The sequence below is a fragment of the Trachypithecus francoisi genome, unplaced genomic scaffold (genome assembly GCF_009764315.1).
Source record: "Trachypithecus francoisi isolate TF-2019V2 unplaced genomic scaffold, Tfra_2.0 Lachesis_group10, whole genome shotgun sequence".
Lineage (NCBI taxonomy): Eukaryota > Metazoa > Chordata > Mammalia > Primates > Cercopithecidae > Trachypithecus > Trachypithecus francoisi.
In genome coordinates, this window is record NW_022681455.1 from 75,238,390 (window position 1) to 75,264,529 (window position 26,140).

The 26,140-nt window shown below is 48.0% G+C and overlaps 3 protein-coding genes across 6 annotated transcripts in view; 1 reads left to right on the forward strand and 2 right to left on the reverse strand.

The window, feature by feature from the left end:
* Positions 1 to 2,330, forward strand: part of ERN2 (endoplasmic reticulum to nucleus signaling 2) — a 24,577-nt gene extending 22,247 nt beyond the window's left edge. For both annotated transcript variants that reach the window (XM_033217742.1, XM_033217743.1), the window contains exons 18-22: positions 315 to 462; positions 556 to 683; positions 1,225 to 1,348; positions 1,433 to 1,500; positions 1,587 to 2,330. In XM_033217742.1, the coding sequence (XP_033073633.1) occupies positions 315 to 462; positions 556 to 683; positions 1,225 to 1,348; positions 1,433 to 1,500; positions 1,587 to 1,799 (681 nt within the window). In that variant the 3' untranslated portion in view covers positions 1,800 to 2,330. The remainder of the gene's footprint in view (positions 1 to 314; positions 463 to 555; positions 684 to 1,224; positions 1,349 to 1,432; positions 1,501 to 1,586) is intronic.
* On the reverse strand, positions 2,267 to 25,655 carry PLK1 (polo like kinase 1). Of its 2 annotated transcripts, XM_033217744.1 has the most exons (12): positions 25,522 to 25,655; positions 21,213 to 21,326; positions 14,223 to 15,305; positions 13,316 to 13,484; positions 12,419 to 12,563; positions 11,321 to 11,414; positions 9,384 to 9,603; positions 5,025 to 5,180; positions 3,908 to 3,985; positions 3,240 to 3,394; positions 2,956 to 3,138; positions 2,267 to 2,773 (listed from the first exon to the last, which is right to left on the reverse strand). In XM_033217744.1, exons 3-12 carry the CDS (start codon positions 14,628 to 14,630, stop codon positions 2,570 to 2,572), a joined length of 1,812 nt encoding a protein of 603 aa, XP_033073635.1. In that variant the 5' UTR covers positions 14,631 to 15,305; positions 21,213 to 21,326; positions 25,522 to 25,655; the 3' UTR covers positions 2,267 to 2,569. The 2 variants fall into 2 exon arrangements, with proteins under 2 accessions (XP_033073635.1, XP_033073636.1); XM_033217745.1 differs by lacking the exons at positions 21,213 to 21,326; positions 25,522 to 25,655 and having other exon boundaries at positions 14,223 to 15,041; positions 15,191 to 15,632.
* Positions 23,526 to 26,140, reverse strand: part of DCTN5 (dynactin subunit 5) — a 29,587-nt gene continuing 26,972 nt past the window's right edge. Inside the window, exons 6-7 of one of the 2 annotated variants that reach the window (XR_004438830.1) lie at positions 25,522 to 26,048; positions 23,538 to 23,954 (exon numbers count right to left, since the gene is read on the reverse strand). Coding sequence is in view for 1 of the 2 variants with exons in the window: in XM_033217746.1 (XP_033073637.1) it covers positions 25,951 to 26,048 (98 nt within the window). In the remaining variant the exon portion in view is untranslated. Of the gene's footprint in view, positions 26,049 to 26,140 lie in introns of both variants that reach the window. The other variant, XM_033217746.1, reaches the window with a different exon arrangement.

Consider the following 26,140-nt stretch of genomic DNA (forward strand, 5'->3'; position numbering starts at 1 on the left):
AGTCCTCCTGATTGCCTTATTGCCTCATGTCTGGCACCCACATGTTACCTGCCTACACCCTGTAGGAGTGAAGCTTGGAAACCTGAACTAGCTCAGCAGGGGCAAAGGTTTTGGATGAAAACCATGGGACCCCTATAGTGGGGTGTGTGTGTGAGCAGGGAGCATCTAGAGCCAAGGAGATGCTGCCCAGGAAGCATCTTGAGTTCCAGTCTGAACCAAACCCCTGGCTGCTCTATCAGCCCATGGGAGAATTTAGCCAGGCCGACTTCCTGGAAGCAGAGATTTCCTTCTTACGTACATCTCTCTGGCCCCAGACCAGCGCTGTGGACATCTTCTCTGCAGGCTGCGTGTTCTACTACGTGCTTTCTGGTGGCAGCCACCCCTTTGGAGACAGTCTTTATCGCCAGGCAAACATCCTCACAGGGGTTCCCTGTCTGGCTCACCTGGAGGAAGAGGTCCACGGTGAGGGAGCCCTGGGCCGGGCAGAGAAGGGAGGAAGGGCAAGACACTAGGCAGGCCTGAAGCAGACTTTTCTCTTCCTCTTCCATCCTCCAGACAAGGTGGTTGCCCGGGACCTGGTTGCAGCCATGTTGAGCCTGCTGCCACAGGCACGCCCCTCTGCCCCCCAGGTGCTGGCCCACCCTTTCTTCTGGAGCAGAGCCAAGCAACTCCAGTTCTTCCAGGTCAGAAGGAAAGCTTGGGAATGGCCCCCAAAAGTCCTAAGTTTGGGTCCTGGGCAATTAGAAATGGGACATTAGATTGGCTGAGGGAAAACAGGAAGAGCTACCTGGTCCTGGCAGCCTGGCTCTTTCCCTAAACTGGGAGCCAGCCTGGACTCCTAAACTCCACCATCTTGGCACTCTCTGGTCCACTCACTGCCAGCTTCGCCAGCCCCAGCTGCCCTTTGTATGGGAATATAGCCCATTCCTTTCCACCTGAGTCGTCACTCATGCTGTGCCAGTAGCCCACTGCACTTGTGTGAACTTGAGCAAGAGATTTCGTGCCTCTGAACTGCAGTTTGCTCATCTGTAGAAAGGGGACAGCAGTACCAAGCTCATAGGTTGGTGGTAAATAACAGAGGCGTGGCACAGAGAAGCTTCACGCCCCCAGAGGCAATGATCCTTGTCAGTCACCCTAAATCACTCCCCTAAGTCAGACAACACACTCCTGGCTATGTGGCATCTGGCCCTAGTCACAAGGCTCAGGAGCTCTCTGGGGCCCCAGGATGTCAGTGACTGGCTGGAGAAGGAGTCCGAGCAGGAGCCCCTGATGAGGGCACTGGAGGCAGGAGGCTGCGCGGTGGTCCGGGACAACTGGCACGAGCACATCTCCATGCCGCTGCAGACAGGTGGAGGCTACACTCAGGTGGGCCTGGGCAGTGGAGGGGAGCCCAGCAGGGACAGTTTCAGGACACTGAATTCCCTGTCCACAGACCTGAGAAAGTTCCGGTCCTATAAGGGGACATCAGTGCGAGACCTGCTCCGTGCTGTGAGGAACAAGGTATGTGTTGGGGCCTGGGTGGGCCTGGGTCTTGGGGAGGCATGGCTGCAGCTGAGCCAGGATTCTCTTGCTCTACCTACCCCCAGAAGCACCACTACAGGGAGCTCCCAGTTGAGGTGCGACAGGCACTTGGCCAAGTCCCTGACGGCTTCGTCCAGTACTTCACAAACCGCTTCCCACAGCTGCTCCTCCACACACACCAAGTCATGAGGAGTTGCGCCTCTGAGAGCCTCTTCCTGCCCTACTACCCACCAGACTCAGAGGCCAGGGGCCCATGCCCTGGGGCTGCAGGGAGGTGAGGTGGGCCGGAGGCCACACAAATGGTCTCCATGCTGGCTAGCTGAAGAGCTGAGCCTGTGGTTGGCCTCAGAATCAGAATCAGAAAAGACTGCCAGGCTGGGTGCAGTGGCTCACGCCTATAATACCAGCATTTTGGGAGGCTGAGGTGAGAGGAATTTGAGACCAGCCTGGCCAACATGGCAAGACCCCATCTCTACAAAAAATTCGAAAAATTAGCCAGGCATGGTGGCGCACACCTGTAGTCCCAACTGCTTGGGAGGCTAAGGTGGGAGAATCGCTTGAGCCCAGGAGTTCCAGGCTGCAGCGAGCCAGGATCATGCCACTGCACTCGAGTCTGGTCCACAGAGAGACACTGTCACCCCCTAACCCCCACAAGACTGGCAGAGGCTGGGCAGCCTGGGGCTGATGAAGCAGAGATGTTCCCTGGATCCCAGGCCCTGGCACCCCTCAGGAAATACAAGAAAAAGAAGATTCACATCTGTTTAATGTATATAAAGCCAAGGAAAGGACAGTTCCGAACTCAATAGAAATATTCTGTACAATTCATATGGTGGGGTTGAGGGGGAGGGGACGAGGCTGTAGAACCCACACCCGAACATGTACAAAAATAACTTACACAGCAACCCCCACCTGCAAGGATGATGCAGCTCTGCCCAGCCACCGGGGCTGGGGGGCACACTGCAGACATGGCACCGCAGGAGCCAACCACTATGGGCCCCAGATGCAGGTGGGAGTGAGGAAGGCACCAGTCCGGAGGGGAGGGCGGCTATTAGGAGGCCTTGAGGCGGTTGCTGGCCGAGCGTGAGCTCAGCAGCTTGTCCACCATAGTGCGGGCATAGCGGAGCCGGCTGGCCAGCTCCTTGCAGCAGCCGTACTCCTCCAGGAGACTCAGGCGGTATGTGCGGAAGTCCCGCTTCTCGTCGATGTAGGTCACGGCTGCCATCAGTGGGCACAAGATGAGCTTGGTGTGATCCTGCAAGAGAAGAGGGGCAGGGATTGGTGATCCCAGAGGCCAGTGTATGTTAGGGAGTAGAGGGAAGACACAACAGGTTATAGGTACCTGAGCCGCTCACTCCACACTCAACTCACATGGGCCACTGCCAGGCACGTGGAGCCTACCCAGCTCTCTCCTGCCCCTGGTGACATCCGGCTCACCTGGAAGAAGTTGATCTGCACGCTGCCATTGCTGAGGTGCAGGATGATGGCGCTGCGGGTGCGGAACCAGGTCCGCAGGTAGGGCAGTCGGGCGAGCTCATCACCTTCACGCGGCGTGATGTTGGCACCTGCCTTCAGCAAATGCTCACTCATGTAATTGCGGAAATATTTAAGGAGGGTGATCTGGATGAAAAGTAGGTGAGCGGTTCCAGAATTAGAGTATCACCCTCCAGCACAGGTCCCACTCCCGCAATAGCACGCCCCATGGGCCGGACGGCACTTACCTTCTTCATCAAGGAGTTGGGATGGGAACTCACGGTGAGATAGGACTCGGTGCCGTCACGCTCTATGTACTGCAGGCTGTCACCATCGTTGTAGAGGATGAGGCGTGTTGAGTCATTGAAGAGCACCCCCACGCTGTTATCACAGAGCTGATACCCTAGGGATCAGTGGAGAGGTCTTAGAAAGGGGGAATAGAAAGTGGGGAGTGGGGCTGGGTGCGGTGGCACATGCCTGTGATTCCAGCACTTTGGGAGGCTGAGGGAGGAGGATTGTTTGAGCCTAGGAGTCTGAGACCAGCCTGGACAACATAATGAGACCTCATCTCTACAAACTATTTTAAAAATTAGCTGAGCGCAATGGTGCATGCCCGTAGTCCCAGCTACTTAGGAGGCTGAACCCACAGCCAGGCATAAGCCTGGAAGTTTGAGGCTGTAGTGAGTCATGACTGTGCCACTGCACTCCAGCCTGGGTGATAGAGTAGGACCCTGTCTCAGTGGGGGGGAGAAGGCTGGGGAGTCGGGGAGCACTGGGAGCTGGAACTGGGAGGCCTGGGATGGAGAAAGGAGGGCACTAAGAGTACCTGGGAGCTCAAAAAGACCAGAGCCTGTAACAACTGAAAAGGTCACCTGGCTGTGCCTGAGTCACCCACATGGTTCTGGAAGAAACCTACCAAGGCCGTACTTGTCCGAATAATCCACCCACTTGCTGACCCAGAAGATGGGGATGCAGGCAGGATCCTCAGCCTCCTCTGAGACAGAAACAGACAAACAATTGGTCAGGACCAGCCTCTTCCTCTCTGGTCCACACATGTGGCCCACACCAGGGAACAAGGAAGCCTGCTGGGCACACCACCTGGGCTCAGTTGAGAGGCCTAGGGCCCCAGAGAAGAGCAAAGCAGGGCCTCTGCTGCCAACAGGCTCAGACAAGCAGCAGCATAGACATCTCTACACAGAAAGTTTCAGCACAGCGCACCAACTTCCACTCACTCCTTCATTCCACTGACCCATTTACTGAAGGCCTACTGTGCCAGGCACTGTTGCAGGTACAGTGAGCAACAGACAAAACCCCAGCCTCCACAGAGCTTACACTGTGGTTGCAGGGGCAAAGGCTAATCAAATTAAGTATGGCAAAATATCAGTGACTTCTATCATAGTAAGAGTCAGAGACATCTAGTTTTCCAGTTTGGAGTAATTAGGAAACTGTGAAGACAGAAGCCGGTTGCAAACACATTAAAATGTTATATTCAGTGCATGCAACAAACCCCTTACCTTAAATCCAATCAAAGAAGAAGGACGTGTTGGACTATGTTGGGTGAGAAGTGTTATGGAAAACTATGCAGTGGGTAAGGGGATGAGAAGCACCAGCAGAGGGGGGCCAGGGAGATGCTCATGGAGGTGACACTGGAGCAGACACTTGAAGGAGGCCACAGTGTGAGCCATGTGGTGTCTGGAAGAAGTGCTTTCATGCCAGGGCCAGGGAGAAAGCCCTGAGGCTGCAGTACGTCTGGGTCTGTTATTTCAAGGGTCTTGAAGAAACAATAGGAACTTACTGAGCAAAAGAAACAGCGTATGAAGGTGGCATATCGAGGTGCCAGAGTAAGAGACGGATCAGAAAAGAAGGCAGGAGCTACAGCAAGCAGGGCCTCGGATATCAGGAAATGGGGAAACCAATGGTCCTACGGAGACAGGGCCTGGACAAGTCACCAGTGCTTTTTTGGCCAAGGTTCCTCCTGCCTTCTCTAGATGCCCCAAGCAATCCTGTCCCACCCAGGGCCCCGCAGTACCCACCTTGCCTGACCAGCCCACGCTCCGAGGGCTTGGAGGCATTGACACTGTGCAGCTGCTGCAGCATGTCACTGAGGTGGCAGTCGACCACCTCACCTGTCTCTCGAACCACTGGTTCTTCTTTTTCCCGGGGACGCTCAGGCAGGGGGTTCTCCAAGCCTAGAAAGGTGACAAAAACAGGGGCGTTGGGAAGGGCATAGGACTCCCCTGCCACAGCTGAAACTCTTCCAAAAGAAAAATTCTCTTAGCTACCATTGCTTTGGGGAAACTGAGTCAGTGACTGGTTATTAGAGCAGCAGCTGCCATGCTCAGGTGACAGGCACAAGTGCTCACTGTGAGGCAACAGATCTTCAGATGCTCTGGCCTCTGACCCAACGATGTGGTACGACCTGCCACTCAGGCAAACAGCTTGAAGGCACCAGCAGCTCAGAGCTGCCCAGCTTCGAGCAAAGAATTAAAAGCATCTTCAGCATCCAGGCAGAGGGAAGGGCTGAGTAGTTCAGTTCATCCACAGAATGGATTCAGTCAGCATTTAAATAAAAACACAAGAAATTTTTTTCCACCCCAAAATTTGCTTTATATGCTTATTTTTAACCAAAAAAAGCTTGAAAAGATACATGAAATTTTAATGCTGATTATATTTGGGCAGTAGAAACACAGATTATTTTTATTGTCTTTTTCATTATTTATTTATTCCCCCACCAACATGAGTAATTCTCCTTGCATAATATAAAATGTTTAAGTTTTCAATTAAAAACAATGCCATGATAGGGACTTAGGTATGAAATAATAAGATATTAGGGATTTGCTTTAAACACTCCAGCAAGGCCAAGCCCAGTGGCTCACACCTGTAATCCCAACACTATGAGAAGCCAAGGCAGGTAGACTGAGCTCAGGAGTTTGAGACCAGCCTGAGCAACATGGCAAAACCCTGTCTCTACTAAAAATACAGAAACTAGCTGGACATGGTATCCCAGCTACTTGGGAGGCTGAGGTGGGAGAGTCACTTGAACGCAGGAGGTGGAGGCTGCTGTGAGCCATGATCTTGCCACTGCACTCCAGCCTGGGCAACAAAGCAAGACTGTCTCAAATAAATAATAAACAATAAATAGTAAATAATAATTTTTTTAAACTCCAGTAACAAAAAAGGCAGGAGGCTGGAATAAATAAAAAAAGTCTGTCCAAATGTTGATAACTAGTAAAAATAGATGAAACATGGGACTCATCGTACAGTTCTCCCCACCTTTGGGTAACTGAAAATTTCCTTAAGTTTTTAAAATGCTATATGAAAAATTAAAACTGAAAGAAAAAAAGTAGGAGGCTGAGGCAGGAGGATCACTTGAGCTCAAGAGTTCGAGACCAGTGTGGGCAAGAGGGCAAGACCTCATCTCTACAAAAAATTTAAAAATTGGTCAGACATGGTGGCACATGCCTAAAGTCCCAACTACTTGGGAGGCTGAGGGTAGAGGATCACTTGAGCCCAGGAGGTCAAAGCTACAGTGAGGTACAACTGTGCCACTGCGCTCTAGCCTGGGAAACAGAGCAAGACCCTGTCACAAATTTAAAAAAAAATAAATAAAAACAGAGAAATAAGTAATCCTTTAAAATACAGCCCAAAGAATAAAATATCCATGAGTCTATTTCAGACATAACCAAATAAATAAATCAATGGGAGAGAAGGAACAGCTCTTCCTTACAGAATAATTCCAATTATTAAATGTAGAAAAAGTAAGGAAAAGAAAAACTGCCATTAGAACATCACTGTAGGCAGGACACAGTGGCTCACGCTTGTAATCCTAACACTTTGGGAGGCAGAGGAGGATCACTGGATCACTTGAGGGCAGAAGTTTGAGATAAACCTGGTCAACATAGTGAGATCTTGTCTCTACAAAAAAAATTTTTTTTTTTTTTTTTTTTTTTGAGACAGAGTCTTGCTCTGTCGCCCAGGCTGGAGTGCAGAGGTGAGATCTCAGCTGACTGCAACCTCCACCTCCCGGGTTCAAGTGATTCTTGTGCCTCAGTCTCCTGAGTAGCTGAGATTACAGGTGCGCACCACCATGCCCAGCTAATTTTTTGTACTTTTAGTAGAGATGGGTTTTTGCCATGTTGCCCAGGCTGATCTCAAACTCCTGAACTCAGGCAACCCGTCCACCTCGGATTCCCAAAGAAAAAAATTTTTTAATTAGCTGGGTATGGTGGCACATGCCTGTAGTCCTAGCTACTCTGGAGGGTGAGGCACGGGGACTGTTTGAGCCCAGGATGTTGAGGCTGCAGTGAGCTATGATTGAACCACTGCATTCCAGCCTGAGTGACAGCAAGTCCTGAGACCCGTCTCAAAAAAAATTCCACTGTAGTAATTGCTGCAAGGTATATGGAAACTCTGGGGAGTTTTTTGTTGTTGCAACTTTTCTATATAAGCCTAAAATTATTCCAAAATGAAGTTTAAGGAAAACCAATACCTAAAAATTAGAAACTGAAAAATGAACTGAAGTTGTACATCAAATTGGTGATATATCCACAGAGCAAAAAAGTATTTCAAGTGACTTTTTAAAACTATGTATCCTTAGTGAAATATACTTTAAAGACAATTAGAATTGCAAGAAAATAAAATATCATTTAATAACAGGAACTCATATATGTTGAAAATTTTAAGCATATTAAGATAAGGGAACAAGATTTTCAGTTTAGAAGAAACGAAATACGAGTATAAACCAAACAAGTAAAAACAGATTAATATTGTGTCTGAATCAGACACCTAAAAATTACCAAAAGAAAAGCAGTAACTCCCCAGTGGAGGAGAAGAAAATCACTGTAAGACAGTATGTATCAATGTTAAATTTCCTGAACTTGGGAATTGTGCCAGGTACTATTGTTATGTAAAAGAATCTGTTTTTAGGAAGCATACACTGAAGCATTAAGGGTAAAGTGTAGGACATATACAACTTTTGAATGTTCAGAAAAAAGAGGGCAATTGATAAATGTGAAAAAAAATGTTAACTGGTGAATCTGGGCAAAAGGGGAGAATAGGAGTGTCTTTTTGGTCTCTGCTACGTTTTTCATAAGCTTACAATAATACAAAAATAAAATGTTTAAAAATGTGTGATTTGGAAATACCAACATAGACTCAATGTCAGTCTTCTCCCACTGCCACAAATGCAGCTCCTAATTCTGTTCTCTGAAGAGACCTAGAAGCAGTGACAACCTAAGCAATGGCATGTGGTTTTTTGATTTTTAAGAAAATGTCCATCTTTTTTAAGACAAGTATTCTGAAGTTCATATAGGTATAAAATGGCAAAGTGCCTGGGGTTAACTTTAAAAAATACTTCAAAGAAACAAAAATAAATAAATGAAGCAAACTTGACAAAATCCTGATAACTAATTATTGAATCTGGTAAGTATGAGGAGATCCATTACATTATGCTCCATATGTGTACTTGAAAATTTTCATGCTGGCTGGGTGCAGTGGCTCACACTTGTAATCCCAGTACTTTGGGAGGCCAAGGTGGGCAGATTGCTTGAGCTTAGGAGTTTGAGAACAGCCTGGGCAACAAAGTGAGAATCTGTCTCTACAAAAAATACAAAAAATTAGCCGGGCATGGCAGCACACGCCTGTAGTCTCAGCTGAGATGAGAGGATGACTTGAGCCTGGGAGGCAGAAGTTGCAGTGAGCCAAGGTCACACCACTCCACTCCAGCCTAGGAGACAGCCAGACCCTGTCTCAAAAAAAAAAAAAAAAAAAGAAATTTTTATGTTTTTCAATGAATCATGAAAAAATGTTAGAAATTTTTTTAAAGGCCAGGCGTAGCAGCTCATGCCTGTAATCCCAACACTTTGGGAGGTGGAGGTGGAGGATCACTTGAGCCCAGGAGTTCCAAGACCAGCCTGGGCAACATGGCAAAACACTGTCTCTACAAAAACAAAAAAAAATTAGCCAGGCATGGTGGCTCATGCCTGACAGTCCCAACTACTTGGGAGGCTGAGATGGGAGGATTGATTGAACCCTAGAGTTGAAAGCTGCAGTGAGTTGTGATTGTGCCTCTACACTCCAACCTGGAAAACAGAGGAGAGACCCTGTCTCCAAAAAATTAAATTAATGAATTAAAGTGATTGGAAAGAATTTTTTAGGCTTGGTATTCAGTCCATTTTCTTCTTCTTGAGCATAGCAGGTTTATCCAGCCATGGTAAGGTCAGTCTTTCCCGGCAGGGCCGAGGAGCAGATGGGCATTGGAGCCACGGATTTAAGGACAGAGGTCTGTCCTAAACCAAACCTGAGCTCTTGGGGCCAGGGACTAAGCCACACACACCCCTACAACCTGGGCTTTCTCTGGGGAGTCTGCTCTCTTACCCAGACCCTTGTTGTACCTTTATTGAGGACTGTGAGGGGCTTCCGGTTGCTGGGGTCCAGGCTGCTGGGAGCAATTGAAAACCTCGGTGGAATGGTCAGGCAGGTGATGGGGAGACGGGCAGGGATATAGCCAGAAGTAAAGAACTCGTCATTAAGCAGCTCGTTAATGGTTGGGCGGGCAGTGGGATCTGTCTGAAGCATCTTCTGGATGAGGGAGGCAGCCACGGGGTTGATGTGCTGGGGCAGAGAGAGGGACAGCCATAAGCAGAATGTGAAGGGGACCCGGAGTACAGTACGGCCTCAAAGGGGCTGCAGGCCAATAGACCACACGCAGTCCCTAGTCTCAAATACACCCCAGGTTAGTGGTTCATAACTTGGTTCAATGCCAACTTCTCCACTGTCGGCTTTACTGAGCACCTTTGACAGAAGGGTCAATGGAGTGTGGCCTAGCACCAACTCACTTTCCTGGCACTTACTATGTGCCAGGAAAGCATTCTAAGCACTCCTGTGCTTAGCTCACTTAGCCCTCACTAATACATCTAAGGGGTGGGGATCTATTACCATCCCTTTTTTTCAGAGGAGGAAAGTGAGGCACAGAGAGGGTGAAGGCCTTGTCTAGTTGGCTTGATTCCATGCTGTCTCTGGCAGTGAACTGACACTTTGTGATGGATTTACTATGTCCATCCTTATGGTGACAGGCCTCTTGGCTTCACACAAGGACACTACACTTCAAACTGGCTGTGTGCTAGGCTTCTGCAGGAACCAGCTATTCCTTTAAATGCATTTCTGTTGGTGGTTGTGAAAATACACACCATGGCCAGGTGCAGTGGCTCACGCCTGTAATCCTAGCACTTAGGGAGGCTGAGGCGGGCGGATCACGAGGTCAGGAGATCGAGACCATCCTGGCTAACACAGTGAAACTCTCTTTCCACTAAAAATACAAAACAAAGTAGCCGGGTGCGGTGGCGGGCACCTGTAGTCCCAGCTACTCAGGAGGCTGAGGCGGGAGAATGGCGTGAACCTGGGAGGGGGAACTTGCAGTGAGCCGAGATCGCATCACTGCATTCCAGCCTGGGTGATACAGTGAGACTCTGTCTCAAAAAAAAAAAAAAAAAAAAAAGAAATTGCACACCACTATGCCATTAGGAAGCCCTGGGATTCACAGTGATTCATAATTCTGTGAGCACTTACTACATGCAAGGTACTCTGTGAGGTGCTCCAAGGCAGGAACTCCACTTTATAGATGGGAACTATGGTTCAAAAGATGCAGCCCAGGCTGGGCATGGTGGCTCATGCCTGTAATCCCAGCACTTTGGGAGGCCGAGGCAGGTGGATCACCTGAGGTCAGGAGTTCGAGACCATCCTGGCCAACGTGGTGAAACCCCATCTCTACTAAAAATACAAAAAAAAAAAAAAAAAAAAAGCCAGGCAAGGTGGTGGGTACCTGTAATCCCAGTTACTTGGGAGGTTGAGGCAGGAGAATCGCTTGAACCTGGGAGGTAGAGGTTGCAGTGAGTTGAGATCATGCCACTGCACTGGGGAACAAGAGTAAAACTCCACCTCAAAAAAAAAAAAAGAAAAAAAGAAGGTGCAGGCCATTTGCCCAATGTGATCTGGCTAAGTGGCAGAATCCATTTGAATTAAGATAATCCATTTCCAAAGCTTAAGCACTTTAGCCTCCTATTCCTTCCCACCTCCTTTGTTTTTTGCATTTTACGCAACTTTTGGGCTACCCAATCTCTTGAGAATCTGCCAACTCTCTCCCCCTAGAAAAAATGCTTATGTGCACATACATGTCAAGTTCTGTATGCAATTTCAGACACAGGCCCTCACAAGCTCTGTGGCTACCCTAGAGGTGGAATAGACCTATTTCTGGTCCTAGGATATTGCTGGGCTCCATAAACAGCTTTTGGGGAAAACAAAATAAATGTAAAGTTAAAGCATCATTAGTCACCTTGGGAATACTGTATTCATTCTTCTTGATCCGGAGGTAGGTCTCTTTTAGGCAAGAAGTCTCAAAAGGTGGTTTGCCCACTAACAAGGTATACCTGTAAGCACAAGGTAGGATTTGGCACCAGTCTCCCAGCCACAACCCAGACATAAGAGAAATCATCTCAGGGTCAGAACGAAGACCAGGCATCCTCTGGACACTCACTGTAACTCTGGGGCCCCTGAAGACAACCCCCAAGTCCACTGAGCAGTCCCAGGAGCCATGATATTGGCTAGAATGAGCCCTTAGCAGAATACACGTGGTGAGACTAGGATTCTTAGGGGCCAGTGACTTTTTAGCTGTGGCCTGCGGTCATCTAGGACTCTGTGCAAGGACCTCAGAGGCTGCCTGTCATGCAAAACAGGTCAAAGGGCTACCTGCACTTACAGAAGCAGCTCTACCTTTAGCAGTTCTGTACTTAAGTCTTCAAGTTTTCATTTGAAAAACCCCACTGCGAAGATGTATAAAAGTCACTGCTATAGCTCATTTCTAACTCTCCAGTACCTAGGCCCAAAACAAGAAAGGTAGTACCTGAAAAGGCCCAAGCCTCTGCCTGCCACCAACCACTGCTGATGGTCTCAATCCAGACATACCACTGGCACGTCATCCTTCTATCTGTAACTCCTGGCCTAATTTCCCCCACCATGCTAATGTTCATCAGTGTTTAAGACCTTATTGTGCATGGAAATTACCAAGGGACCTTGTTAAAAAATCCAGATTCTGATCCAGTCAGTAATCTGGGTCCTGAGATTCTGCATACAGGTTCCCAAATGATGGTGATGCTGCCCTGTGGACCACTCTAGCAAAGAACTAGAGTAAGGTTGTGGAGACGACTTCTCCTCCTCCTTCTCCTCCCCCATGTCCTAGGCTGCAGAAATCCAACAGGATACACCAGTGACAGGGAAAGATATGGCAGTTAGGCTTTTTTGGGGGTAACCTGTCCCCTGGAGTAGGCTTTCTGTAAAGCAGGCCGAAAGGTCCACAGAAAAGGTCAGCCAGGTAGGATGTCCCAAAGTTGCCCCTGCTGAGACCAGGTAGGTCCAGAGATAACTCCCAACTTACATGATACACCCAATAGACCACACATCCACCTCGAAACTGTGCCCTTTCTTGCTCAGCACCTCGGGAGCTATGTAATTAGGAGTCCCGCACAGGGTCTTCTTCCTCTCCCCGTCATATTCGACTTTGGTTGCCAGTCCAAAATCCCCTGGGACAGAGGGAGGAAGAGTGGGTACTTAGATGCCAGCCTCTGCCATCTGTCAATGCAGAAGGCTAGTTAAGGTTTGACCATCAAGAACCAGGTCCATTTGATCCCACAAGCTTCTGCTCCTTGTACGCAGCAAGGCTTGCCCAGGAATCTTCCCGCCATGCTGACACCAGGGAGGTGCCTCCAGTGACCCTTCTCACCCCTCCCCTTATAAAGGGGCTATGCTTCGAAACGGGAACTGGCAGGGATGGCAAAACTCCAGTGCCTTCAAGGATCAAGCAAGTTAACCTCCAAGACTTGACAAGTCTGTGAAGAAGTAATAGGGAGGAGTAAAGACTGTGGCAAACAAGTCTGAAGGGGACAGCTGCTTTCCAGCCTAGCAAAGGGCTGCCCTAAGAAAACGCTGTCCTCGTATTACTGGAGCTTTCACGACTGTTTAAAAGGAGCTCTGAATCAAACTTTTTATGTCAAACCTTCCAATTTGAAAAATAAAAACAAATTCAAATTCTCTGTAAAAAAAGATAAATGCTATATTGGGGCACAAAAAAATAACGCATCTGTAGGCAAGATACTGACTTGTGGGTTCTTTGTTTGAAATTTCTTGACTAAAGAGAGAATTCTAGAGGCAATCAACAGCCCAAACTTCCCACCATCCTCTTCCTTCCTCCTGGTCTCCTTCCTTTCTGCTAGCCTCTTCCAAATTCCAGCCTCTTGGAGTGATGTCAAGCACCCCTGCAGGCTCAGCAACTCACCTATTTTCACCTCCAGATCTTCATTCAGGAAAAGGTTGCCCAGCTTGAGGTCTCGGTGAATAACTCGGTTTCGGTGCAGGTACTGACAGCCAAGCACAATTTGCCTTAGGTAGTATCGGGCCTCAGGCTCAGTCAGGGCTTTCCTCCTCTTGTGCAGCTCCAGGAGAGACTGTGGATGGGAAGGAGAGGGCAGGAGGGATGGGGAGGTGGTATTGAGGCCAGTGGGGAAGGGAGAGGGTTACCAGGCAAAGGAAGCACAGAACTGGACTCTGGACTCCCAAAAGATGAAAGAGGGGTCTTGGTGGGTTTCTCTCCTTCCCTATGCCCCCACCCCATTCCTTCTCCAGGACAACTGGCATCTGGACCCTGCCTTAACACTGTCCACAACCATTCACAGCACCACTTCTCCTACTAGCTTTCTCCCTTACCTGGGGGTCCTCTCTCAGCCCCACTCCGGAAGTCCCCAGCAGCAGATCCCTTTCCTGACTCTTATCTCCCTCGGAAGGCCCGAAGTCTAGCTCCAACTACCCCCTTACTGACCCAGCTACACTCCGGAAGCTCCGGTGCCCGGCATCACTAACCTGGGACTCCTCCCTGGCCACTCCAGGGCCCTAGCGTCCATTACCAGCACCCCTCCCCCCAAGTACCTCGCGTCTAGAAGCTGACCTCCCTATCAGCAACATGACTCAGACTCCACTTCACTGGAACCCCGTCCTCTAGCAGCTCCAAGAGCCAAGAAGCCCTTACCAAAGACACTTTCCATACCTAAGCGGGATGCTCCCAGCACCCTTCTCTAGCAGCTCCAAGTCCCAGGTACTCCCTTCCTGGGCACTCTTTCCAGCAGCTCCAGGTCTGGGCGGTCCAACTGCCCCGCAGGCAGTTCCAGTTCCCCAGCAGCGACACTCACCCTCCGGCGGCAGAGCTCCAACACCACGAACACGAAGTCGTTGTCCTCAAAAAAGCCGTGGAATCCTACGACGTGCTGGTGGGCGAGGCTGCGGTGAATGGATATTTCCATGGACATCTTCTCCCTCTGGTGCGGCTTGAGCAACAGAGACTTAGGCACAATCTTGCCCGCGAACACCTCCTTGGTGTCCGCGTCTGAGATCTCGAAGCACTTGGCAAAGCCACCCTTGCCCAAAAAGCGGCCCCGCACATAGCGCCGCCGGCTGCGTGGGTCCACTAGGATCTCCGGGATCTCTTTCGCCGGTGGAGCCGCCGCCGGAGCTCCAGGAGCTGCAACTCCGGGGACCCCGGCTTTCCCAGGGTCTGCCGGTGCCCGTGCCAGCTTCCCTGCAGTCACCGCCGCACTCATGCTCCCGGAGCTGCTCTGCTGACCTGGATCCGAGCAGAGGATCCGCACCGCTCCGCTCCTCCCCGAATTCAAACGCGGCGCTGGGAACGTTACAAAAGCCTGCGCGCCACTGATTGGCCGCGGGGATTTAAAATCCAAACCCGCCCGCCGCGCGGCACCATGGGAGCGCCCTGCGCAGCAGCAGCCTTTAAACCCGGACCCAGCCGGGGAAAAACTTGATTGACAGGGACGCCCGAACACGTGGGATAGCCTGGGAAACCAAACCCGGGGTGGATGCGGAGACCCAGCCCCGAGAGGGGAGGAATTCCTTCGGGGTTTCTCCCTTTCTCGGGAGTCCGGGAAAGCTCCTGCAGTTCGCTTGCGCCTCCTCCAGGAAGCTTTTCCTTAAATCTTCCTCCACCTCCACCCCACCTAGAATATAAGCAATCTAAGAGTAGGGAACTGGCATGCCAGCAGGTCGTTTCGGAGGGCCTTAGCATCCGCCTCCGATGCCGTCAGCTCTCAGCCAAGCCACCCGAACTGAACTAAAATCTAAGTAAAAGTGTGCTTGCCAAACATACCTTCATGGCTAGTCTGCTCCTTCAAATAACTGCCGCTTCTGAGCTCCTCCGGATTACAAAGCAACGCTGCTTAAAGGAGGGGCCATAGAACAGCAGCATCGCCATCACCTGAGAGCTTGTTAGAACCGCAAAGGCAAACATTCAGGCCCTACCCCAGACCTCCCGGGTCAGTGTCCGCCTCTCAACAAGACTGCCCAGGTGATTCCTACACATCCTGAAGTTGGAGAAGCACAGTACCAGTCCCCCATGATGCAACGAAGCTGTCTGGCCTGCTCGCTACTGAATTTCCCAGGGCCTAAAATAGTGGACACTCAGTTTCTTGGTCAGAGGGACGGAAGGTTGGAAGAATGCCTAGCAAACTGGCAGGTCATAGCCAAAATGTGTCTTGCAGGGTTTTGTTTGGCCTCCCACTTTTGTGTGTGTGTGTGTGTGAAACGGAGTCTTGCTCTGATGCTCAGGCAGTGATACGATCTCGGCTCACTGCAACCTCTGCTTCCCGGGTTCAAGCAGTCCTCCCGCCTCAGCCTCTCAAGTAGCTGAAATTACAAGCGTGCACCACCATGCCCGGCTAATTTTTGTAATTTTAGTAGAGAAGAGGTTTCACCATGTTGGCCAGGCGGGTCTTGAACTCCTGACCTCAAGTGATCTGCCCACCTCGGCCTCCCAAAGTGCTGTGATTACAGGCATAAGCAGCCACGCCCAGCCATTGTAAAACATTTACAGCATTTAAAAGAGGAGTTCATAAAAATTTGGATTTGTGGCCTTTCCTGAAAAAAATCAGCTCTAGCTCCTTACTCTGTGCCTACATGCTTTCAGTTTGCCACAGTTCCCAGCTACACCCCTTTGTTCTATAGGTACTTGAGTGGCAACCCTGGAACAGCAAAATACCTAAGTTAGAAGCTCTTTCTCTGTGCCTCCTTAGCACCCTCTGATCCTTCATAGAGCCCAGCAAAAATCAACCATACTATAAGCATCCTTCACCTGCCTTGCAGCTAAGGGGAAGGGCAATGAAGGCAATGATGCTTTCCACCCCATGTCCCAAGCTCCCAGAGCAGTGCTTGGTAAAAAAAGGGTACTTACTAAAATGTTGGCTGAATAAAAGGAAGACTTTGACAAATTAAGTTATTTTGTACCCCTATGGTGTGAATAATTCTTTTTATTGAAATTTAATATACTTAGAGAAAAAAATGTACATATCATAATTGTACACAGAGGTCAGTGAATTTTCACAAACTGAACACATCTGTAAACCACACCCAGATTGAGAAAGAGAACATGAAAACACCCCGCAAGTCTCCCTTGTGCCCTGTGCTGGGGGTGCCACCACCACCTCCTAGTCTGATGATGTACTAGGAGATTCACAGACTCAGCCTGTAATCATACTTATGGCTATGATTTCCTACAGCAAAAGGCTAGGAAGCAAAATCAGCAAAGGAAAAAAGTGCATGGGCAAAGTTCAGGGAAACCAGGTGCGAGCCTCCCACGGTCCTCTCCCAGCAGAGTCACACAGGACACAATTCCTCCAGCAGTCAGCTGTGACAACCCATATGCACTGTTGTGTACAAGGGAAGCTCATTACAGACTCAGTGTTCAGGGCTCTGATTGGGAGCTGGTCACCTCATCCTCTGCCTAACACATATGAAAATCCAAAACTCACAGAAGGAAAGCAGATGTTGGGCATAATCCACATTGTACAGTTTAGGCACAGTGAGCCACTCTTATCATTTAGGGATTAATGAAAACCCTCCTGAAATCCAAGCTTTCAGATGCCAGCCAAGTGCCAGCCTTGCAAACAGGCCTGCTTTCTCATTTCTTTTCACACAGTCCATCTCCTTATTGAGGATTCTTTACAGCAAAATTATTATCAGTAGGACCCCATGCAAAAGGGTAAGACCAACCTGAAGTATGGACCTCAGTTCCTCCTGGTAGGGTCCTGGATTTAACCAGCTAAAATAAATCCCATTAACCATAAAGTCTGTCTTAGAAATCCAGGTGGCTTCCTCCTTAATTCCTTTTTTTTGAGACGGAATCTTGCTGTCACCCAGGTTGGAGTGCAGTGGCGTGATCCTGGCTTACTGTAACCTCCACCTCCTGGGTTCAAGCGATTCTCCTGCTTCAGCCTCCCAAGTAGCTGGGACTACAGGTGCACACCACCACATCCAGCTAATTTTTTATTTTTGTATTTTTACTAGAGATGGGGTTTCACCATGTTGGTCAGGCTGGTCTCAAACTCCTGACCTCAGGTGATCTGCCCGCCTCAGACTTCCCAAGTGCTGGGATTACAGGCGTGAACCACTGTGCCTGGCCCTTAACTGCTGTCTGAACCTTTTTTTTTTTTTAAACCTGACCTGAGGCATCAATTCAGGCACAGTACAACTCTGGTCAGTAAGTGGAAGCTAACGCAAATGCTTTCCAGGGCTCAGGGGACATCATGAGAGTCATGGTCATGTACAGAAGCATAGTCCCAGGGGCACAGGTGGTACCCCTGGAAACAAAGAATTTGCAATATTAGGGCACCTCAAGCAGGACATCCATTAGTCAAGCCGTACAGGTGAACAGACCTCCCACCAGGGGAGGTCTCCTGCCCTAGTGTTTCCAGTTCCATCTGAAAAGTTTCTGGAGTTCTTGGCTTCCAAGGGACTGCCTGAAGGCAGTGAGTCCCAAACAGTTTTGCTTGTTCAGGATACAAGTTGATCCATCTCATGAGCATGGATGACATTTGTGGGAGATCTTCATGGAAAGCATGGGAGCTGGACCCACTCTGTTGTCAGTCTGAACTCAAAGCACTCACAGCACATGGAAAGGCAGCAAGCACTGGGAATTTTCCTTCAGCAAGAGGAGGCTTCTAGGGATCAAGCCTCCCCAGGTGCCACACTTTTATTTTCTCCAATGTTACAAAAACAGTCGTGCCCAGTTCAGCAATCATAACATTGCATTTTTTCAACCATCTCTTTCTCTCAGCCAGGCCTTTCCCCTGGAGGGGTTGTAAGAGGCACAAAAGCATTTTTGTAGATAAACGTTTTTGTTTATTTATTTATTTTTTTGAGATAGGATCTGGCTCTGTTGCCCAGGCTGAAGTGCAGTGGCACGATTTTGGCTCACTGCAAATCTCTGCCTCCTGGGCTCAAGCCATCCTCCTACCCTCAGCCTCCTAAGTAGCTGGCACTACAGGCACATGCCATCATGCCCAGCTACTTTTTGCATTTTTTGTAGACATAGGGTTTCGCCATGTTGCCCAGGCTGGTCTTGAACTCCTGAGCTCAAGCAATCTGCCCACCTCGGCCTCCTGAAGTGCTGGGATCATATGTGTCCATCACTGTGCCTGGCCAACTTTTTTTTTTTAATCATCATCCTAGAGTTCAAGTAGATAAATGTTTTTGTGCAACTTAACCAGAAAGACACATTCAGGAATTGGTAATGATGTGTGGAGGGTTGAACTGTGTCCCCACAAAAATTCATGCTGAAGCCCTAATCACCTGTACCTCAAAATGTGAGCATATTTGGAGATAGGCCCTGAAGAAGTAACTAAGTTAAAATGGGATTGTTAGGATGGGCCCTAATCCAACCTGACTGGTATCCTTATTAAAAGAGACTATTAGGACACAGACACATAGACAGAGGGACCATACGAGAACACAGTAAGAAGGCAGCCATCTGTAAGCCAAGCAGAGAGGCCTGGGAAGAATCCAAACCTGTCGACACCTTGTCCTGGACTTTCAGCCTCCAGAACTGCGGGAAAATAAGTTTCTATTGTGTAAGCCACTCAGTTTGTGGTACTTTGTTATGGTATCCTTAGCAAATGAATAAAGGATGAAACTCTGAATTTTTTAAAATTTCAAAATGTGTTTACATAATCTTCCACCCCTTTTGTCCTGATTATTCAATGAGCAGCCTAAAAAAGCCTAATACCTTTCTGGGGACAGCTACATTTCAATAATTCACCTACCTTACTAAGCTGTGTGTGCTGGGAGAAAAGTGAGGGAAGTACAGTCACGCTGTCAGTCCACTGTTGCAAGGTGCAACTAATCCCAAAAGCTGAATGCAACAAGTCAACAGCAGTGAAAGAAGCCCCAGAGAAGGTTTGAGTCTGGTCTGTCAAAAGCAGAAGGAAGGGTCACAGTCCTTGTGATGTGCCCTTCTCCATCCTGCAGCTTTTGGCAAATATTAGAAGTTAGGAATGCAATTAGCCTCTGTATTAGAAACAAACAGCCTATCAGCAACTTGATCTTAGATGGATCCCATTAGAGAATAAGCCCTTGTCAGCCAGGTTCCAGGATGTTTTCATAGTTTAGCACTCCACGGAGGGGGTCCTTAATCTCCAACGGCCCCAACGTCTAAGTCCTGGTCATTGAGCCTGTGTCTGCTTTCAGTTCAGCATAGCCCATGTTGAGGCTGAAACAGCTCACGGCACACAGTAGCAGGTTTCAGCTTAGAGTCAGGGCCAGGCAATTAGGATCTAGGAATTTGAGATTCTGAACAAGCCAGCTGCTTTTCTTCAGCAGCAGTGAAGGCATGCTGCATGGCCAGACAGCTGTGGTTCAAGTGACATGCAAGGCTGCCTTTTTATCTTGTTGGTCTTAAAGAGTCCAATTAACCCACTCAAAAAAAAAAAAAAATGCATATTAGACTAGACAATTATCAGCCTCTAAGGGTAGATATTTGATTTTGACAAGGGCTCATTAGCAATTTAACTGTATTTTCATTTTCCAAACAGATTGCTTCTCTTTACATGTTGTCTCCTTCTTTCCAGAGGCTCCAATAGGCACGAATCACAGCAAAAATCATCAGTTACAGGCCTGTTCTGGTTCCAGTATCCGAAGAATTTAAATTCCAACCCATCCACTAGTGGCAAAACACTAGAAAGCTGAATCCCACTAACACCTTTCGTATTTTATTTTTGAGAAGCTTTATTTGATTGGGGTGATTCCTCTAACATTTATGAAATTAACAAGCATAAAACTTTGTTTTTAAGAGATGAGTAGCTGGGACTACAGGCGCACGCCACTGTGTCCGGCTGAGGTATGGTTTTTAAGCAATGAAATCAACCAGTAAAAACAAGTTTAAATATTTTTCATTCATACACTCAAGGCCTGCTGAGCACCCACTGCATGTATGTTTTACTTGTTCCATTAGAAAGGTTTACTAAAAAATGGCCAGGCACAGTGGCTTATGACTGTAATCCCAGCATTTTGGGAGGCCAAGATCGCTTGAGCACAGGAGTTCAAGACTAGTCTGGGCAACATGGTAAAACCCTGTCTCTGTTTAAAAAATGAACAAATACAAGAAAGTTAAAAAAAAAAAAGATGATGTATTAAAGAAAATGCTCCTAATTCTCTTATGTCTTTTCATAGCTGTTTCCACGTTCTCATATTCCCTTCTAATCCTTGTCAACATGGAATTTGTTTTATACAGTTGCAATTATGGTCCATTAATACAATCTATTTGTATGTTACCAGTAACAATAATACTAACAGTGAACCCTTATTGAGCATTTACTATGCGCCAGGTACAGGGCTAAAAGTTTGAGAGATGATCTCATTTACCTTGGGTTATTCACCCAAGGTTTATAGCCAGCAGACAGCAAAGCCTGAATTCCAACCCAGCTCTGCTGACTCCCAAGAACATCCACCTGCACAATGCCTCTTGGGCCTTGTTTGTCTGGCAAGTCCTAAACCCCAGACTCATTTGTTCACTTGCTTGCTTCCTCCCTCCCTACCAAAATACAGTATGATCTATTGGTTAAACTCACAGACTGAAAACTCCAGGTTCAAATGCCAGCTCCTCTATCACTAGCTGTATGACCTTGGGAAAGTACTTAATCTCTCTGTGCCTCAATTTCCATGTTTATAAAATGGGGATAAAGTGCCCATTATAGTGCCCATTTCCTAGGATTCTATCCAGGAGATGATGTGCCTATTTCCTAAGATTCTTGTAAGTAGATTCTGCAAGGACAGCACTCCAAATAGTACAGGCACATGGTTTTGACAGTTGTTTCTATTATTGAAATAAAAAGAACCTGTACCTGTTCCCAGGAAGCTCAGAGTCTCTCACAGGCCTTGTCAGTTCCTGGGGCTCTCATATTTCCTCATTCTCCCAGACTCCTCTGACCCTACTCTTCCTCAGGCTCTTACTGCTCCTGTGGGAAATCAGAAAGAGCAGCCAGCAGACAACACCAACTGAGAAGAATGCAGCTGAAATGGCACAGGTCAGTACGGCCAAGAAACACCATGGGCCAATGTTCAGACCCATGGTCTGAAAGCCAGAGTGGGTGTGAATTTCACTCCCATGTCTCTTTTCTTGGATGATTTTCATCTGCATGACCCATTTGCTCAATGCCCAGTGGATGTGAAGATACAGAAAAGTCCAGGTACTGCTTTCAGGGAAGTAAGATGTCCTGTGCCAACTCTTCTCACTTCAGCGTCCAAGTCAGAGTGCACAAGGAAAGCAGGTGGGGCTGGCCCACCAGCAAAAGCTTCAGGAGAGCAAGGGATTGGCTGACTGGGCTGCAAGGGTAGTGTTCAGAGCCAGCCACCTTGGAGGCCAAGATACCAGAGGAGCTGCATAAAACATGGATTTTGCAGCCAAATAAGAACTGGCCTTGATTTCAGCTCAGCCATTTATTAGATGTATAACATTGGGCAAATTTACTTAACCTCTCTGAATAGCAGTTTCCTCTGCTGTAAAACAGGCTGTGAAAATCCCTACTTTTCTGACAGTTGGGAGGATTAAATGTTTGCACCTCATAGATAACAAAACAAGGAAGGGTGATTTCTCCATCTCTTCTTTGTGGTGGACTGATGATAAAGGCCAAGATGTTTTTACTTTTAAATTTTAAAAATATGTAAGAATATTATGCCTTTTACTCTAAGGGGTTTTGCTCAAGGTGTATCACTTCCTAATAAAAGTAGGTATAACTACCATTTATTAAGCGCTGACCCTGAGCCAGTACTTATGCTTTACATGTGTAAATGCATTTCAATCCTTATAATAACCCTATCCAACTTCCCCGTTTTACGGATGAGAAACCTGAGGTTCCACGAAGTAAGATAACTTGCTCAAAGTCACAAGGCTAGCCAATGGCAGGCTGGGATTTGATCAGCCCAACTCCAGCACTCACGCTCCTCACCACTATGATGGCTCTCAAAATGGGCCCCTCAGACCCTCTCTGTATTTTGATTCTTTGGCTTTCTCCCTCACTAAGCTGTGAGCTCCTTATGGGCAAGAACTGGCTCCATCTTAGTCTCCACTGTATCCCCAGGACCTAGAGGCAGTGCTTGGCACCTAGTAGTGGCTTGGAAAGCATTTGTTAAATGAATAAATGAGTGATGGTGTCTCTTTTCTCTGTACAGGAAATGGTGAGGGGCCTACCTTCTTACCCCTAAATGCCAGCAAGCACATATTCTACTAAAAGCACAAGCCCATTGCTGGGGGGGCTCTAGAAGTGTTTCAGTTATCATGTACTTAGGGGAACTGTAGAAGCTGGCAAGACATTTTGCTGAGACCAGTTCTGAAAAAAACAGGCCTTTGGACATGCTGTCCCAACACTGCCAGTATCATTTCAGGGGCCTTGCAGCTCCATAGAAGCTAACCCCCAGGAGACCAGCCAGCTGGATTTCACTACCTATGATTACCATCCAGGTTGTCAGATGCCAATTTTTTTCAGGAGAATAGCTGAGGCTAGCCAGAATGTGGCTGGGCACCACCCTCTAGGCTCTCACTGGATAGAACAGGATACGGAGAAAGGCCCCCTAGCCACCAAGACCTCTTCCTTATAGCTGAGAAACTTCCAAGGATATGTTAACTAGAAACAATGTTTGTCTGATTAATTTCAAGTCTGCCAGATGGGTGAGTGACTAAGAAAGGAACTGTGGCCTCAGATCCTGAGTTAATTGGTTCATGCAGAAGTGACTAATACAGAAGCCACCACCAACCCCAAACAACCACAAGAGTGCTGTGCAGCCATGTAAAACAGAATCAGTCAACAGGAGGCTCACAGGACAATCATTCACCTTTGTTCCCTGCACCAGGGATCCTGCAATCGGAGACTTATCTGGAGCTGGAGTAAGGTCTGAGGCATGCTGGCGGGGTATGTGAGGGTGGGGGGTGAGGGTGGTTGCATCCAGGCAATCATTCTATTAAGGATGTGCTAGATGACCCACAGACTCAGGCCTGACTCCTTAGGAGCTCATAGCTAGTGGGGGTTCAGACAAGAACACAGGTACATAACTAACTCTATTGATAAGGGCCCCTCGGTAAGGTGCTATGGGGATCACAAGGAAGCAGTTCCATGGCCCAGTCAGCTCATCTGGAGGAAAAAAATAAAAAAAGGAAGCAGTTCCAGACAGAAGACCATCTCCAAATGGTTCTTTATTGAACACCCACTTTGGCTAGGCAGTATTCTCCCCCTGCCCTCTAATCCAGGCTCAGGTACCCCCAGTGGAGTATCCTCAGAAGGCACCTCCCAAGACCAGGAGTAATGAGAGACTGGGCAGAGGGTTAAGGGACAGCAGGGAGAGGGAGGAAAATGAGACACCAGGGAAAGAGGAGAGGCCTGAACTGGACAGCTGATGCTTTTTCCTGCCCAGCACTCATTCATCCCTTCTTCAGGTAATATCATCTGCCACAACCACCAACACCAACTCTCAGTCTCTGTGGGTACATGCCAGGCCTGTCCATTCGGTGTATTCCATCTTCCTGGCTACAATGATGACTTGAGGCTGGATACCTTCCTCGTCTGGACCAATGAGAACCAAATCCAGCAGTTCTGTCAGCAAAGGGGAGCTCTTTTTATCAAAAACTGGTGCTGTGGGGCCACACTGTGAAGCCCGAGAATAAAGCCAACTGAAATGAAAGCAGAGCTGAGAGCCAAAGAGACAGATCCCAGTTTGGAGTCCTAGGATGCAGCCTGAAGCCCAATCTAGCCCATCTTTTTCAGCTATATGAGCCATAAATTCCCTCTGCCCCAAGTGAACTGGAAAGATTCCCAACCAAGGTCCTTCCCATCTGGCTGTTCTGGAAGTATTCTGAGGATAAGGAGATTTTCTTCTCTAGGGTTATAAAAGTAATTATGTGGTGACAGGCTGTTCCTAGGTCCCTGGGGTGAGAGCCACCATGGAGACAGAGTCCAGCTCGCCTTTCCTAGGATACACACTCACTACTGTCAACACATCTTCGAATACATCAGCACATAATTATAAACTCCTATTGTTTGTAGTAGCTATTGTTTTCGTCTTCCCACCATTTTGTTTTGGATGAAGAAAAGGTCATGACCCAGACTGGATTAATCATGTGGCCAAACACGAATGGCCATAGTAACTGACCCAAGATGACATGGAACTCACAACAAACCATTGAGAACTTTGGGAGTTTCCAAATTAGAACTGGAAGGGAAGAAACCTTTCATTCAGGGCCCCAAGCTGGGAGGATGCAGGTCTGGAGCTGTCAGCTGTCATGGCCCTAAATGCACGGAGAAGCTATTTATTTTGGTAGTTTTAATGTATAAGCATTTTAAAAATGACAAACTAGAAAGGAGTTCTAGATGGGACTAGTGGCAATGATTACATACAGCTGTTCTGTTTTGCAACCCCCACAACTGGATATTAAGTCAGGATAGCTCTTGCTAAATTCTAACCTTCAAGGCTGAACTGTTCTGCCCTATTCACTTACGGATCAGAGCATTAAGCAAGGACAACCTGCTTAGCCCCTAACTTCTAAATCTTCTTTCTAAGCTAAGAGGTCAGAGCAGAACCAGGAAAGATTGTGCTATCTGGTCAGAAGGAGATGGTAAGAACAGCCCTAGCAACTTCATTTACTCCTGGGGCTCTGTGCCCACAAACTGATTTTACGAGTCCTTCATGTATATATGCGAATGGACTCTGAGTACAGACATTTTGGTGTGAATTGTGGAGTTTATGGCAAATACAGGGTAGGTTGAATGGTTCTAGGCCAGGGAGCAAGAGTTCACAAATGCGGTGTCTTCAATGAAATAAGGTAAGTACCTTGAGGCAAGGAGTAACCGCCTGACTAATGCATCCACATGAGAGACTCAAATCTAACACTTGGCAAAATTACAATCTGGGATGCTGAGGTCCCCAATTTTAGTGAAAGCCAAAGGCCCCAGGTCAAAATGCTAAAAAGTCTTTTACTAACTACCCTAGGACAGCTAAGGTCATTTTGGGACAGAAAGAGAGAAACACTAATCACCCCTCCCCTCAAGTTTTAAGAGCCAACAGGAATCTGGGCTCTGAAAAGTCACAAACACCTTTCCCAGGATTATGAACAATTGCCAACAACTGGCCAAATGTGTTAGCAGCAGAAAAGCTGGGCATTACCTGTCTGAGAGGCCCTCAGCATGGGTAGTGTATGGCCATGAGCAGCACACCAGCTACATAGCCTCCACACCGGAAGGGTGCTGCTGCTCTGCAGGTCCGTTTCAGGCAGGATCCAGCCATCCACAGGACCAAGGGGCTGGAGCGTTGGGAACAGATGATTCTGTGTTCCACAGATAATGGTACAAAGTGACTGTTCACAGATAAGGTGTAAGCACAGCATTTGAAGACAACTCCTCCAGATGGTCTGTCTGTTAGTAAATTCTTAAGAGCTTAGAGCCTTGAGGATTGAGAAATTCTAAAGAAATTTTTTAAAAGGAGGAGGGTGGTAGATGTCAAAGACAAGAGAGTTTTTTCTAGGTGCTGACTGGCTCACTTTGTCCTCAGGTTCATCTTAGAGCTCAAGCAGATTCCAGACATGAGGCAGAGATGCTAGACTTGTGTCAGGGGCAAAAACTTCTGGTAGTAGCTCTTGGTGACGTCAATCATCAGCTCCTGAGTGCATTCCGGGAGCTCCCCTGAGAAGAGTCCTGGGGAAAGAAAGACCCAGCTCTAAGAAGCTTAAAGAAGTTACAAGAGATTAAGATACTTCTCTGGCAATATCCCTCTCACTTCAATCAGA